This window comes from Brassica napus, chromosome C6 (assembly GCF_020379485.1).
Source record: "Brassica napus cultivar Da-Ae chromosome C6, Da-Ae, whole genome shotgun sequence".
NCBI classification, from domain to species: Eukaryota; Viridiplantae; Streptophyta; class Magnoliopsida; order Brassicales; family Brassicaceae; genus Brassica; species Brassica napus.
In genome coordinates, this window is record NC_063449.1 from 45591622 (window position 1) to 45608798 (window position 17177).

General features: G+C 31.5%; 1 protein-coding gene across 1 annotated transcript; it reads left to right on the forward strand.

Moving 5' to 3' along the window:
• The first annotated feature begins 13808 nt into the window (after nt 1–13808).
• Nucleotides 13809–14393, forward strand: LOC106403219 (purine permease 14-like). The gene has a single exon (XM_013844068.3). The coding sequence runs from the start codon at nt 13809–13811 to the stop codon at nt 14391–14393; it is 585 nt and encodes a 194-aa protein (XP_013699522.3).
• The last annotated feature ends 2784 nt before the right edge of the window (nt 14394–17177 follow it).

The following is a 17177-nucleotide window of genomic DNA, read 5'->3' on the forward strand; positions in this document are numbered from 1 at the left end:
TAAACATTAATACCTTTGCACGATAATAGAGATTGATACGTTTTACCGAATTTTCAAATCTCATAGTTGCCAACTTGTTCTCATGTTATGATTTTCTTCTTCCGGATTTGTGTCTTATTACTAAATAATATCGGTAGGATGCTCAGTATTCACACTATATATTTGCGTTGCTGAGACGTGTAAATATGATTAAATCCAAAAACACATACAGGTGTGTTACACAACCGTACTTCTTCTTTTTACCTTTTATATAAAATTTTTTATACTCCCGTTTCATTTTAGTTGTCGTTTTAGATTTATGCACACATATTAAAAAAACATTTAATTTTGCATATTTCCAAAAGAAAAACATCATTACCTATACTATACACCTAACCATATTTCAACAAATAGAAAAAATAAAATGAAGAATATTGTTATGAAATTTTGCATTGAAAACATAAAACGACACTTAATATGAAACGAAATTTTAACTCTAAAACGACATATAATACGAAACGGATGGAGTATAAAACTTTTGATGTTTTAATTTTTAATTACTTGAATGATTAATGTTTACACTTAAACAAATGCATTTATGTTTTCCAAAATGAGTTAACAAATATTTGAGCAAAAATTATAATATGTGTGGAAATGTGCTAATATAAATATTTGGAAACAAAATGTAAATAAAAAGAAACCAAATAAATAATTAGTAAAATTAAATAATTTATAGTTTTTTTTTTTGAACACAAAAATAATTTATAGTTATTTTACCAAAAGGGATAGTAATGAATTTACTGCGTATATATATATTTACAGATTAGGTTTTACCGGTAAACATCCGGCACTCGAGTCAAATATATGTGAAACGCCGTAAAATACAGTATATATATTTTCTGAAACGATGTACTAGACTTTGCATTGAATTCTACACTTATTTTGTAAACAATATCCATATTGAGAATTGTGACAATGCAATAGCGATAACGGTGTAACCAGAAGAGGCCCCATGTGGGAGCAGCATGTTTCAAAATATTTTGTTTGCTCATTTTTTTTCCGTCAGCTGAATTATATTAAACACCAAATGGAATACAAGATGAAATACATAAAGCTGACGGAACACGTTGAAATGCCCGAAAACAAAGCCTATCGAAAGAAAGCTACAACCCAAATAAGGTGACATACAAGCAGATCGAAACATAACTTGAGACATAAGTCGAAAGTAGATTTCTACAGCTACAATATTTAACCGATCAAAGATAACATAGTCCCGAGTCTAAATCAGCCGGAGGTCTTGCTATGTTATACCACCAGCCAAGAGAGCAAGCATCAAGATGTATAATCCAAAACATAAACTCACCATAATAAGATAAATGTGTTTTCAGCCGTGGCATAATAAGATAAATGTGTTTTCAGCCGTGGCATAACATTCTTTTGTTCGCAATTTGTTTAGTTGTAAATTAATCAGCCGTGGCATAACATTTTTTTAAAACGTCATTAATTTCATCCCTTTGAAAAGGTCCAATCGGAACCATACAAACTAAGAGTGTGTGATGCCTTAGTAGAGTAAATAAGTCTGGGGGTGGGGGGGGGGGGGGTGGGGAGCGTGGATTCTTAGGTTTTTCTTTTTTGTCCGATTTTTTTAAAAAAACAAAAGATTAAAAACTAACCAATCGAAGGCCGTCACGTGTCAGTGGAGTCCGCAAACAGTACAAAAACTCTATGAAACTCGCCTCTTGCAGAAGAGAATGAAGAGTTGAGTTTTAAGAAAAATATGGGGTCCACCTCTTAAGAGCCCACTTAAGAAGTGGGGATAAAGGTACTCTTAGCTACTCTATTTTTTGCCAATCAAGATAAATGTGTTGTCAGCTCATTAAGGAGAAAAGAGGGTAGAAGTAGAGATGTAAGAGCATAATTATCGCTGAAACCGGTGGCACGATTTCTTAGAAAACCTTTTTTGTTTTTTTTTTGTTTTTCTTTTTGTCTGAAAAAAAAATTAAAAAGTGAACTAATCGCGGGCCGCCACTTGTCGGTGGGACCTGCGAACAATGCAAAAACTCCTCCAAGATCGGTTCTTATTTTATGCTTTTTATCACTTATCCTTAACTTTTTGTGGGGTTCAATCAAATATTTAATTATTTTTTGTTAAGGATCAAAAGGCGAAAGTTGGAAAAAAACAGACTGATATTTACTGGTGATTGGACCGGTATGGTTGGTATTAACTGGTGATTGAACCGGTTAATACTAGTTAATACCAGTCAACGCCTAAATTTAACTGGAGAAACAAAATTCTAAGTTACACAAAAACAGCATAAACTATTTAACAAGCAAAAAAGCGATGGTGAAAAAAAAAACAATTGTAAAAAAAAAAACAGAGTAACAGAGCTTCCTTTCCGATTGAACAACAATGGTCTTCAATTGGCATTATTTTTTACTTTACGGCGGTCGGCATATTCAAGACCGGCTAGTTTCTCTATGTCTCGTGTATTCTCAGTGGGCATGTTCAATCTAGATTTTGTTACAGTTTCGGTTAAGTTTTTTTCGATTTTTTGGTATTTCGGTTTATGAAAATTAGCTGCCATATTGGAACGACATCTAATTTGGTTTGGTTCGGTTTATATGACATCGGTTTATTCGGTGTTATACAAAAAAAACATGACTTATTTATCTTTTATAACAAATTTTAGATTATATGAATAGAAATAAGATTTATTAAAACATAACTATATATTCATTAGTCTAACTTTTAAATATAATATTCTATGTTTTATTTAAATATTAAAATAACAGTAAGAAAATAATAATATCAAAATATTATTATATAATTATATTTTAGCACAAGGAGTTATCAAAATAATATGCTTTATTTAATTTGATGAAAATGAGAAAAAATTGTTTTAATAAATAAAAAATTATTAAAATCAATGTTTTGATTATAAATATCGTATTTAATAAATAAATTATGTATATATTATTAATAATATTATAAAATTTACATATAAGTATACTAATTTTTTTAATTAATCGGTTTATTTGGTTTGATCGGTTTATATACCAAACCATATCCATATACTGCGGTTTCTTAAATATAATATTCATTTGGTTTGTTTGGTACTACCAAATCCGAACTACTATCTCTCTTTTAGTTTGGTTTTACCGGATTGAACTCCCTAGTTTTCAGAGATTTTACTATCATTTGAAACGTTTCGCGGCACAAATCTCCAGACTTCCTAAAAAGAACCACCTACTAAAATTTTAACCACCATCTCTCACTTTGAAATTCGCTGTCTCCAGGCTCAAGGAACACATTCATCTCCAAATCTCCTATCAAAATGATTATACACTAGAGGGTTACCAAACTTGGAAAACCACCTCCATGGAGTTGTTAGAACCACTGTCAATGAAACCGTTCTCAACCGCCTACGACAAACTTTAAAGTCTCAATGACTAGGACTTTCAGTTTCACTTTCTGCCATCTTCGAAACAGAGAATACTCACCATGGGTCGACAAGCCACCAATACCCCTAACTTATCTATGCAGCCACCGAGAAATTCCACTTGACAAACATAAATTTCAAAAAATTGTCTCCAATACCTACCACATGTCAACAATTCCGGCATATTTTTTTTCAAAAAAAAAAAACAATTCCGGCATATTCGATTGCCGGAGGAAAAGGAAAGTGGAAGACCTCGAACATCGTTCGTCAAAATTCCTGTCAACCGGATCGAATAAAATTTAAGAAAAGAGAAAAAAAAAACAATGGTGTCTGAGATTCACCTGCCACGCAAAGGCCACTCCCTAAACTTTTAGGCGAATAATAACATGATGATCAGTAAGTATAAGCGTTTCTTATAACATTCCTCTGATGAATCGAAAAAAAAGAAGCAACTAATATTGCTGGAAATAACGATGATTAAGTGTCAGAAAATAATTTGAATAACTAAGCAACTGACTTGAAAAATTATTAAACCATTTGGTTTATTTTCGATTTTTTTTTTCATTCATCATCGGCTCTTGCAAAATAATGTCAAGACGGAGTTGCTTGTGATGCAAGCACCAGGTCCATGAATTTGTATTTGTTTTAAAATATTAATAATGTTAATAATGTTAACTTTTAAACCAATAAATAAATCCCATTCGTGTCAAAGACATCAATAATGAAAATCAGTTTATTAGGATCATGTTTTAGGCGGTGATTCCTAATAATAGTTATTGACTAATGAAAATTACTTTATTATAATACTGTTTTATACTTAAAAAAAAAACAGATACTGTTTTATACTTATGCATGGGGAGATTTATAATAGGGCATACTATTTTATGTTATATCGGCTCGTAGAAAATGCATAACTGTATGACTTAAAAGAAATATTTATCAATCCATTGACTAGAGGCTATGGATTATATCATTATATGTACGTCACACTCCGATATTTTTCTATTTTCTTTTGACGTCTTTCTTCATCATTTAACATACCACCAATAGGCTGGATTGTTACAAATATCATCTATAAAGAGAAAATTCGGATTAATGGTCAAAAAAGAGAAAGTTCAAATTATAACAAAGGAAAATAATTCAGAACGGAGACTTTTATAAACTTAATAATACAAAGTATTAATTATTATATTTGATATGTATTCGAAAATAAATAGAATAGCGAAGGGACAATGGCACAGTGTAACATGTCTGCGTGAAGGAGAACAAAAACTATTCCAGAATTTATAATGTTTCCATCTTGAAATATGGTCCATATTTCATATACTGATTTAATATATATGCTTCGTCCCGATATGCACTTTATTTTCAAGGGAAATTGCTAGACACAAAAAAAAACAAAATTCATTAACTAACTAAAAATATCCCCTCTCTCCTACTTTCTCTTCCTATTTCTCTCTACTCTCTTTCTAAAAATCTAATTTCACTTTTTTTTGGGACTATTTAGCAAATAAATCCTATTCTCAAACTGTGGCCTACAAAGAAAGAAAGAGAACAAAAGTATTTGATTTTGTGAACTTTTTTTGTCAGCAATTGATTTTGTGAATTTAGAGACTAACGTTTTTCATGATTGGACATCTATGTTTAATTGCAAAATAAGTGTTTCTCTGGCTATGGAATATAAAACATGAAATCACATCGCTTGTTTTCTTATTTAACACTCGTGATTTTTAATAAATCAGTTAACATTTATGTTTTTTTTGGGCGTCATTAAACTTTACTAAAACTATTTAAATCTTTGTAAATTTAACCACATATATAAATGTGTGTGTGTGTCTACTATAGTGTTCGAGAAAGATTTGAAAAACAATTTGAAAATCCTTACCTCAAAAGAGGAGACCGCCACACTGTTACGCATTTCCATGTAATGTTTTCTATTGGTTCTTTCGTCAATTATCAATTATAGTCCTATAAATTACTCCCCAAAAAGCATCTCCAACCGACGATGACACCAAATTTGGTGTAGAAATTACATCAAATTTGGTGTTTTGGTGTCAAAATTTTTTGGTCATCTCCAACAATAACACCAAATTTTACACCAAAAATAATATTATATATTATTTTATATTTTCAGTTTTAATTTTTTTATATTTTTATTGTTTGTGATTGATAAATAATTATTTTATCATATTTACATTATTATTTGTAAGTGATAAATAATAATGGTCATTTAATAATTTATTTTGAAAATAAAAGTAAAAATAAAAAAATTAATATTTTAATTATGCTAAAATAAATTTAAAATATAAATTACACAATATATTTATGTTAAATTACAAATTTGATAATAATTGAACTATATTATTAAATGAAACATAATAAAATATGTATTTTAAAGATTTGGTGTGATGAATAGTGTTACACCAAATTTGATGTAACACTATTCACATTACACCAAATTTGGTGAAATAGTGTAAAATTTGGTGTCTTGTTGAAGATGAAATTACACTAAATTTGGTGTTTTGGTGTCTTGTTGGAGATGACCTAATGGGACCAAATCCAACACTCTTTTGTACACAATATTCCCTCCTCAAGCTCATGGATTTTTGCCTATTAAAATATCACCACTACACCTTTGTTTTTGTTTGTTATACACACTAGCCTTGGTTGATTATCATTTGAATACCTTTTTGTTGGGTCAAGGATTATATTAGCATCTTAGTATATATCATCAAAATGCAATTAGTTGTTATTGATTTTCTTTGACCCAGACTCAAATCTGATATTTAGGTTTCTGAAGAGGATTTGGCTGATTGTTTACTTTTTGTTTGAATTTTCAATTGAGTTAATTTACATGTTATATAGTTGTGTTTGTCTTCAAAAACAGAAAATATGACTTCTATGTTTTCAAAACAAAAGATATGACATGTTTTTCAAATATGATTTGGCAATTACAAACTTAAACGTAAAATCAAACAAGTACATGTAAAGATACATATATATATATATATATATATATTAAATTTTGTAACACACTTTTTATCTAGTAAAAAAGTACATGCAAACATACATATAGATTTAAAGGATTAGTTGTTTTGTGCGTGTGTTACGAGTCACTTGTTCGTGTATACACACTGCATAGTTTATATGTATATATGTTGTTACTAGTTTTTTTTTCTGGTATGAATGGTGTTGCTAGTTATTTACATATATTTCTTATTTTCCTTATATGGATACTCGGTAAACCAATTTTTTTTTTTTTTCTATTAATATTTTTTTTAATAAGTTTTTTCTATTAATCAATTTCATGTTCACACATATTTATATTTATATATTGGCTGTTACTAACTCTTATATATATTTCTTTGTATGTATATTCTATTAATCAATTTCGTGTATACACTCACATATTTATGTATATATATTTTGTTATTAATGTTTTATTGATCAGCCTGATTATGAAATAGAGTTGTGCAATGCAGATACGGGAGAGAGCTTAATAAAAGAGAGAGTGAAGGAAATGTCGCAATCAAGCAAGAGAAATGAGGACAAATGGTGGAGATAACCTAAAAAGGAGATCACACGTTAAAAACAATGGACGTCGACCTAACACTCTTCTATATTCACATCATCATAGTTTACTTCCTTTCCTATTTATTATTCTTCCAAATTCGTTTTTTTGTCTTTTTTTTTTCTTCTGGTGAACATGTTAATATAAAGAATATTATGTAATTCTTGGAAGTACAAACTATGCACTAGTACTCTTGTTCTTCGTCTTCTTTTTACTAAAGTTTTCGATTGTTGGTCCCATGATCTTTCTTCACGCCTCTTTTTAATCCATATTATCCTGTTTCATTTTAGACTTTTGCTAAATTTAATTCTATACGTTTCTTTAAAACCTTAAGTAATTAAAGTCAGTTTTACTCTCTTACGTGTGTTAGGCCAAAATGATTTTTTTTTGTTGAAGGACCAAACGAACTATTTTATTGTACGAAAATATAAACCTTTTCTGAAAATGAACGAAGAAGAACTCATTAAACTTTTCTCAAAAAAAAAAAGAACTCATTAAACTTTAACACACTTTTGCTCTAAAGTCATAACACTCTCTGCCTCGTCAAACTTTTATGCAACTTATTTTATTATTCCATTGGTTAAAAGTTAAAACTGAGTATGCGTAACTTTATCGTGGCATCATCGTGGGTTCCTTTTTGAGTTCGGAACCATCTTTTTCTAATCAGTCAGCCATACAATACAAGTGGTCAGTAAATTTCTGTGCATTAAATTTATATTTATTCATTATAATATTAAGTGGACCGTGTGTTGTAATAATGTCGAGTTTTGATTAATCAGTGGACCTTACACACAACTGTCACTTGCGAGATTTTTGGTCATGAACCAAACATTTCCCATGCAAAAAGTGTCCCATACATAATCAAATGTTAACTATATATTAATACATATGATTTTTTTTTTTGTAACTTTAATACATATGATTTGGTCAAGATATTATTCGCCATCAGTGGATAATTTTATCTAGGGTTACAGAGTCGAGTTTGGTTTCCTATAAAGCTAATGGCCTATTAGTGATCGTGAGAAAAAAAGGTGTCAGAGAATTTTTTATTATTTACGCGAACGCTCTCTAACTGATCGTATAATTGGTCCAATAATGAAATGGTTTGTGAAGTATGATGTCTCCTAAATATAATATTACTTTTTATCACCGTGGAAGCGATTAACGAAACCAGTGTCATCTATCGATCTTATTTACGACGTAATGATCAGACTCAGCATTACACTCTCACAAGATCGAATATAAATATCATATTGCATTATATATCATAGATGAAGACATCAAAAGATACGTATACATAAATGATACGCTGATAAAATAAAATTTTAAAAGGTATTTAATTGTGAAAGTAATAACTTGGTGGACAATTAGTGTCACGTGAAAGAGAGAAGTGGAGATGCTTGAGAAGTATGTAAAAGAGATTCGTTAAGACTTTTGAAAAGTGAGAGCGACAGAGCAACTTAGTGAGATGAGTTCCCAACACTTTTTCTTTCCTTCATGCTCATTTACAGCTCAACTTCCTTTTGTTTTGTTTTTCTTTTTAATTTCAGAAAATTTCTGTAATTAATTAATTCGATTCTGTATCATATATAGGTAACACCTATAACATTCGTCGGATCTAATGGTGGTTCAATGTTGACAAATTGCATATTTTGTATAAATATCAAGGTTCAAATCTCGGAATTATGGCACATAATATAAAGAATTTGATCCAAACGAAAGAAATACTTAAACATGACTACATGAGTAAACGATTTTTTTTGGTAAAAAAAGTAAACAATTTTTTGGTGGTAAGACCCTCTTATATATGTTGTTTTTTCATAAGAAATTCTTCTCTTTTTGGCCAAAATCCAAAAAAAATTTCAAGTCCGAATTTTATTTCGTTTAACAATGAATAGAGTTCAAACACTTGTATGGTGGATTAAATATGAACTTACATTTAAGGTCATTACGCCATTGGATCGACTGAATCATATTGTGGATCCAGTGCCGGTCCTAGGGAATCCAAGACCAGAAGCAAGTTACAAAAAAACGGCCGCATGTTTCAGGGTTCGAACCCAAGTTGGACAAAGAGAATCTTTAAGTTTCAAATGTTGCCATTAGACCAAAGGAATTTATTGTTAATTTGTGGCCGAAATTTTATTTATAATAATGCGGCCGGAAGCCACTGTTTCCTTGGCTTGGCCCACGGGCCGGCTCTGTGTGGATCACTAGTTTTTTTTAAAAGTAGACATAAATATGAACTTATATTTAAGGTCATTACGCCATTGGATCGACTGAATCATATTGTGGATCACTAGATTTTTTTTAAAGTAGGAAGCATTTTATTTGAGATAAAAAAAAAAACCCCAAACTATTGAACACGGACACATACTTAGTGTTTATTTTATTATTTTTCACGTCGACCATAATATTATAATTACTACGCATGATCGTTTTCCTTTTTGATCAAACAGCACAAGTTTACATGTCGAAAAATCAAACTTAAGACTAAGTTATCAACGTTCTTATTAGTACGTTAAACATTACCTGTACGTAACTTATACGTCGTAACTATATAATATAATGGTGGATGCGAAAATAATAAATTGAAGAGAAAGATGAAAGATATAAATTTGATTGGGACATCGTCTAAGATACGGGGCCAAAGGGATTTGATTCGAGATCTTCACTATGTCTGCCTAAAAATGGTTACCGTGTGCAGCACCGAGTTTTACGATACTCCCCACAAATTTGGCAAACATTTTTTGACCCTTTGAAATAGTTAAAGAGACGATCAATTATGTAATAACAGTTTTGCAAATTTTATCACACTTTCCAAACATCAGATTTCATAACATTGATTGAAAATATTCCTAATATCCAATAAGTTATTTTAAAATTTTGATTCGTACATATGATTAATCTAATAAACTTGAGTTTCAAATAATTTTTATAAATGCTAAATTCAATAAATTTCAAGAAAAATATCCCAAATTATTTATCCAATATACCCCCTTAATTTGGTATAAATATAGAGCCAGCATTTTAATTTCCCCGTAATAAACAATAACAATAGTATATAACCTATGGATGTGGAAACTATATAAACTCCAATGAAGCTTTGATCGGAATTCCTATCAATCATCGTAAAGGGGACCTCTTGTGTTTTTCTATTTTGTCAAAAATTAACAGTGTTTTGTTTTTCTTATAAAGTTCATTCTTTCTTTTTTTGTATGACAATCAATAATGAGTATATATATATATTTAATAGTGTTTTGTTCTTTTTGGTTTTTCTTTTCCACAGTCGACATAAATTGAGGGTTTCGGAATGTACCCAATTGTTCAAATTTAAAGTTTTGAACAAAAGCTAAAACCCAAAGCCTCCATGAACAACGCACTTTGGCAATCATTCTCCTAAAATCTTGAAAGTCTATATAAGAATATTAAATGTAATGTATTAATAATGAGGGATAATGTGGACTTTTATGATGCTTTTGAGTTGGAATACACATCACATTTTTCTGTCCTCTAAATATTTATATTTTAGATCCCGCCAACATATAAATCTGTTTACATATTAGGTGTTTTTGGAGTGCGTAATGTGTATATCTTGAGTGATCAAAACATAAATAGATGAAAAATAATTGATCACAAATATTTAACTTTATTAGAATTAAAGGGGCTATATCCACAGATAAAAAAAATATAATCAGACACAATTTTTCAGATTACATTGAGATTACAATAGCATAAAATATCTATGACAATTTTATATTTTATAACCTCAGCGATGATACTTGCAGGTTTAATCCAATAAAAGTGGCTCTGTATTATTGTTTGGACTAAGGACATCGAGACTATATATGACCCAAACCAGGATAACATCATCTCTAGATCCCATGACTCGTTAACTGGTTAGCGAGACCCTCGACAAAATAATAATAATGAATCTTATCATTTTAAAGTATATCAACATAGACAGACACATAATCATATACGACCAGTAAAACATTGATATATGTGAAAACAAACCCTAACGGGAAAAAACATAACCCTCACAAAGAAAATAAGACTAGAAGGATAAACACAAAACTCTTAGCAAGATTAAAGACAAACCCTTACAATAACATATTACTAAATCTGAAAATCGAGAGAAACTCTCACAATCATTCGAAAGCACGGGCACAGAGCTAACTGCTCATAAAATTGATAAAACAAATTAAATTTACAAATAATTTATTATATGCTCATAATATTTCCAAATAGTACCAAATTTTAGCAAAAAAAATATATTTCCAAATAGTAATCACCACAAAACACCAAAAGGTCGAATCGTCAAATTAATAAATGTATATCGTACGACATAAAACAACATTGCATATGCTTTGTCCAAAGCTCTCTATATAAAGATTCCTTTATTATTGGCAATACCTTTGGGATGAAAGCAGTGATTCGTTTTTCTACGAAAGCGCTAGTATTGTTTCTGTACATTAACATCGATTGAAATTTGCATAAGAACGGTTTTGTCGCAACATAGACAAACAATTTCAAAGCCCACGTGCTTCGAACTCGTCTTTATCCTACTACACTTTCTATTGGTCTCCTAAATCTCCCATTGATTAGAGGTTCTATTTTCTTTCATCTTCAGTTTAACTTATGTGCCGTCCAAAGAACAAAAAATTAACTTATGAGAAAACTATAGTATTCTTGTTAATGAAACGAACTTCACCGATAATCATGTGGCTGCCTGTATGGGCCCATTCTACACGGAGCATTTATGATAGAAAACCCTATATATCCGTTTTGAAAAACCTATATATCCATTTAGAATGGGCCAATTCTACATGGAGCCAATATATTTTATGGAATTATATGGGCCCTTTTTTATATCAACTCATGATGAAGCTTTTCTTGCAAGTATCAGTGTAAACTTGATCCTAGCTGTTTTGCTCTGAAGATTCGACAAGTCCTTGCAGTGAAGAACTGTAGGTGATAAATTACCCTAAAAGAAACAAAAAAAATATTATGGATATCAAGCCTTCTTCTTTTTGTATTTCTAATCTAAAACTTAGGTTAGTTGAATAAGTCTAACTAACGCGTTCTTAATCGGTTGACGAGGCATGAACTAGCAAAAGTCTACAAAATTCAAATGACCTCATATGTAAAATTAAAAAATGAACGAAAATGATGTTGGATCCTTATAACTCAATACTCCTTGAGCACCCTTCACCGAAGAATAGAAAACGTTAAAGTACTAAAGGTCAAAGGATAGAGATTAGTACGGTTCCCTGGTCGACGATGACTTGAGTTAACCAAATAATAATGACTATGATCTCATCTAAATCTACTAAAGAAAGAAAATCAACTTACTTTTGTAACAGATTCCTTGAAAATCTTTAGCACGACGCGTAGACACGGTTTCTTGCTTCACTGGAAACGTTGGATATCTCAGTCAAAATCAACCTTAATGATATAGAATTAAATATGTTTTTGCTTACAAGGTATAACTAAATCCAACTCAGACTATACACCAAAATACAACGCACTCATCATCACAGAGACACAGTAAACAAAACTCTGTCTGGAAACAAAAGAATTTCGGACATACTTACTAACTCAGTAAACCATGGGACATAATCAGACGCCGATGCAGACCAAACCACGAGGTATGCAGATTCTACTATCAAGATCTTCATGAATAATTTTTTCATATTTAAATGTTCTGAATACGTGATTTTGCTATTTTTTACAATATTCATCAAATTTTAATGTGTTTAAATTTCGAAAAGTAATTCCTAAAACCATTCCGTGTTAAGTTTTATGGGAGATGTTTCGTATAGAGTTTTGGGAGGAATGTTCAGTATATCTTATATATTAAAACGGAAGTCACAACATTGATTTATGTGTGATTTTTTTTAAAAATGGACATAATGGACATATTCCTATAAAGTCATGTTACATTTAATCTCTAATTTTATCATTTATATTTTGGGTCAACCAGAAATTTTTATTGGGCTATCAATAATTGGATTTAAACAATAGATGATACATTGGATTTATAGATAGTATAAATTAAATAGATAGTATAAATTAAATAGATATAATTTAATGTTGTAATACTATACCTCCATATGTTAAATATTTAAATATTTGTCGATGTTAACTTTTAAATTATAAAAAAAATTAAATAACAAAAATCATATTATATAATCTTTACTACTTTAAACCAATGAATACAAATTTTAAACTATATAGTTTATTTTAAAAATTAAACAAAAACTAAATGTTTAATTATTTACTCGATAATATAAATCTATGAAGCGAAAAATTTAATTTTTTAAAAACTTTCTAAATTTGTGAAATGTTACAATATCTTTGAATATGACAATAAAACAATATTTTACTGATCTTTATATATATAGTTACCATTTTAATAATAAAATAATAATCTGAAAATATATATATAGAAGAAGATACAAATACATGTGAAAGTTTGAAACAATCTATTCAATGAAAAAAATATACCGTAAATTTATTATGTTTTAAAAATTGATAGACACATATATATTATAATATATACCAATTTAAAATTAAAAACAAAATATTTATATAAAAATAAATAAAAACAAAAATCCGCGCGGTTGCGCGGATCGAGATCTAGTAGTTGTTAAAAGCTACTTGTTGTGTTTATGATTGTCTTACAGAAAAAAATTATTTAAATATCCATTTTGTAGTCAAGAGAAATTAGTCATGTTTTTTTTTTTCTTCGTTATGGGTTGGTGGGGGCAGAACAATTTGTGCAGATTCCGAACGAAGAACATCGCTCAACCACAGTGATGAACCAAACCGGTACACTAAACCGGACAGACACCATCAAGTGGCCTACCATCATCATCTGCTTCATCTTGGTCATAACAGGTCAATCCATTGCAAAACTCCTCGAGAACTACTACTACCTCCACACAACCAACAAACGTCGAGCCACATGGTTTCAATCTCTCCTTCAAGTCATCGGGTTCCCCTTCCTCCACACTCCTCTCTACTTCCTCCTTTATCCCGACCCTAGGAAACCGAACCAACTTCCTCCTTCTTCCGACCGAACCTCTCTCAGATTCCTCACCCTACTTTACCCTGGTATCGGCGTGAGCATGGTGTTTCACGCAAGACTATACACCAAAGGCAAACTCGAGATACCCTTTAACGTTTTCACACTCATCTACACAGCACAACTCTTATTCACCACGGTCTTATCCTTCATCGTCAAAAAGTTCAAGTTCAATAGATGGATTTTTATCTCACTCTTCTTCGCCATGGCCGCTGGTGCTCTCACTCTCTCTTCTTCGTTCCCCGGAGAACCAGAGAACGATACAGCGAAATACCGTACAGGTGTGTTAGGGCATGATTATAGCACAAACCCATAATGGGTTTCTTATTTTTTTTGTCTGAAAAAAAAAAATTAAAAAGAACCAATCGCGGGCTGCCACGTGTCGGTGGAGCCCGCGAACAGTTGAAAAACCCCTCCAAAGTCGGCTCTTATTTGGCGACATGTGGAACGTTTTTTATCACTTTGTGGGTCTCCCCTAAAGATTCGCGTAGGAAATCGCGATAAAAATGGTCTTATCAGCTATATTTTGTTTCTTATGTATCAATTTATACCGACTGAAATAGCTGAAGTTTGGTATATGCGAAATATCTTATTTATTGTAAAAATAACTAAAAAAAAGTAATGTTTTTCTGGATTCATTGTGATTAAGATTTATCGAAAACAAAGATTGCACACTTTTCTCAGCTTTTTATCAAAAGTTATTTATTCTTGTTAATTAATAATCAATAAATGAATAAAATTCTAGGCCTAAAAAACCATTTTTATGAAACCAAATAAAAATTTGTTACAAAAATGAAAACGAAATAAAACTATAACATTTTTAAAGATAATTCTAATTAATTAAAGGTCAATTTTCTCAAATAGATATTTTTAAGTTTTTGTCACAAAAATAGACATCAAAAACTAAAATGACCAAAATAGTATTTTTTTATTTTGAAAACTTTAATTTTTTTTTTTTAAAAAAAATTGAAATCCTATCCCCAAAACCCCACTACTCAACTCTAAATCCTAAATTCTAAACCTTAAATCCTAAACTCTAAATCCCACCCCTTAAATCATATCAGAGACTCAATCGACTTTTGTGGCAGGAAGGTTGATTTCTGATAATATTCTTATCGCCCAGGAAATGTTTCATGGATTGCGGACTAATAAAGCATGTCAGAGAAAGTATATGGCAATTAAAACATATATAAGCAAAGCATATGATAGAGTGGAATGAGATTTTATTGAGGCTTTATTCCAGAAAATGGGTTTTGATCTTCATTGGATTAAATTGATGATGGAATGCATTTCATCGGTTCAATATCGGGTTCTTATAAATGGTCAACCTTGTGGCCTCATTGTTCCACATAGAGGTCTACGCCAAGGAGATCCTTTATCGCCTTATTTATTTATTCTCTGCACTGAGGCTTTAATTGCAAACATAAAAAAGGCGGAGAGAGAGAAACAAATTACGGGAATGAAGGTAGCTAGAGCTTGCCCATCGATTTCTCATTTGCTTTTTGCGGATGATAGTCTCTTCTGTTGTAAAGCTCAAAAGGAAGAGTGTCAAACCATCCTTAGGATTTTAAAGGATTATGAGACAGTCTCGGGCCAGCGAATAAATTTTGATAAATCTTCCATTCAATTTGGATATAAGATTGAAGAACCTGTCAGACAGGAATTAAGAGATATCCTGGGTATTCAGAATCTTGGAGGAATGGGATCATATCTTGGTCTTCCAGAAAATCTGGGGGATCAAAGATTCAAGTTTTTAGTTTTGTTCAGGATCGTTTAAATAATAGAGTAAATGGGTGGACTTTCAAGTTTTTTACAAAAGGGGGAAAGGAAGTGATTATTAAGTCGGTGATCACGGCATTACCAAATCATTCGATGTCCTGTTATCGATTACCTAAAGCAACGGTGAAAAAACTAACAAGTGCGGTATCACAATTTTGGTGGAGCTCAGGAGGAAGCACAAGAGGGATGCACTGGAAATCATGGGACAAGGTATGTGTAGATAAGGAGGAAGGTGGCTTAGGTTTTAAAGATATCACTGATTTCAACACAGCGATGCTTGGTAAACAGTTATGGCGTCTGATAGAGAAGCCAAATACTTTATTTTCTCGAGTCTTCAAAGGTCGGTATTATAGGAATGCTTCACCTTTAGAACCGATTCGCTCATATTCTCCGTCATATGGCTGGCGGAGTATTGTTTCTGCTAGATCTCTGGTTAGCAAAGGACTAATCAAAAGGGTGGGATCAGGATCTTCTATATCAGTATGGAATGACCCTTGGCTCCCAACCACTCGCCCGAGACCAGCTAATAAAAATCAACACAATCTATACCCTTATCTTACAGTAGAGTCCCTCATTGACTCTACCTCGCGTACTTGGAATTTAGAGGTAATTCCGGCTTTGGTGGATCCTCAAGATGCGAAACTTATAGAAAGTATTCCACTAAGTAGGAATCAGAGGGTGGATAGAGATGGATGGCACTTTACAAAAAATGGAAAATATACGGTCAAATCAGGATATCAGGTAGAACGGATTTATCCAGACAAAGGAAGACCACCATTACTGATTGGTCCCACAGTTGATGTTTTGAAGGCTTACTGCTGGAAAATACGGTGCCCACCAAAGCTAAAACATTTTCTATGGAAAATAGTGACAGGATGCATAGCAGTTCGTAAGAATTTACAGGCAAGGGGGATTCAAGGGGATATTTGTTATACCCGATGTGGAGCTCCTGAAGAATCGATAAATCATGTATTTTTTGAATGTCCTCCAGCTCTCCAGGTTTGGGCTCTTTCGAAGATACCATCAAACCCAATCTATTTTCCAACAAGTTCCCTATTCACAAATATGAATCATCTATTCTGGAGAGTTTTCCCGCAGATGGAGGATCACCAGTTTGCATGGATTCTATGGTATATTTGGAAAGGTAGGAATAATAAAGTTTTCAGCAACTTGGATATAGATCCTATGGATACGATTAAATTGGCGGAACAGAATCAACATTATGGGCTGAGGTACAAGTAGTAAATGACCAGAGGACGCCAACACCAAGAATAGACACGGTATTGCCGTCGATCTCAGGAAGATGGTGTTTTACGGATGG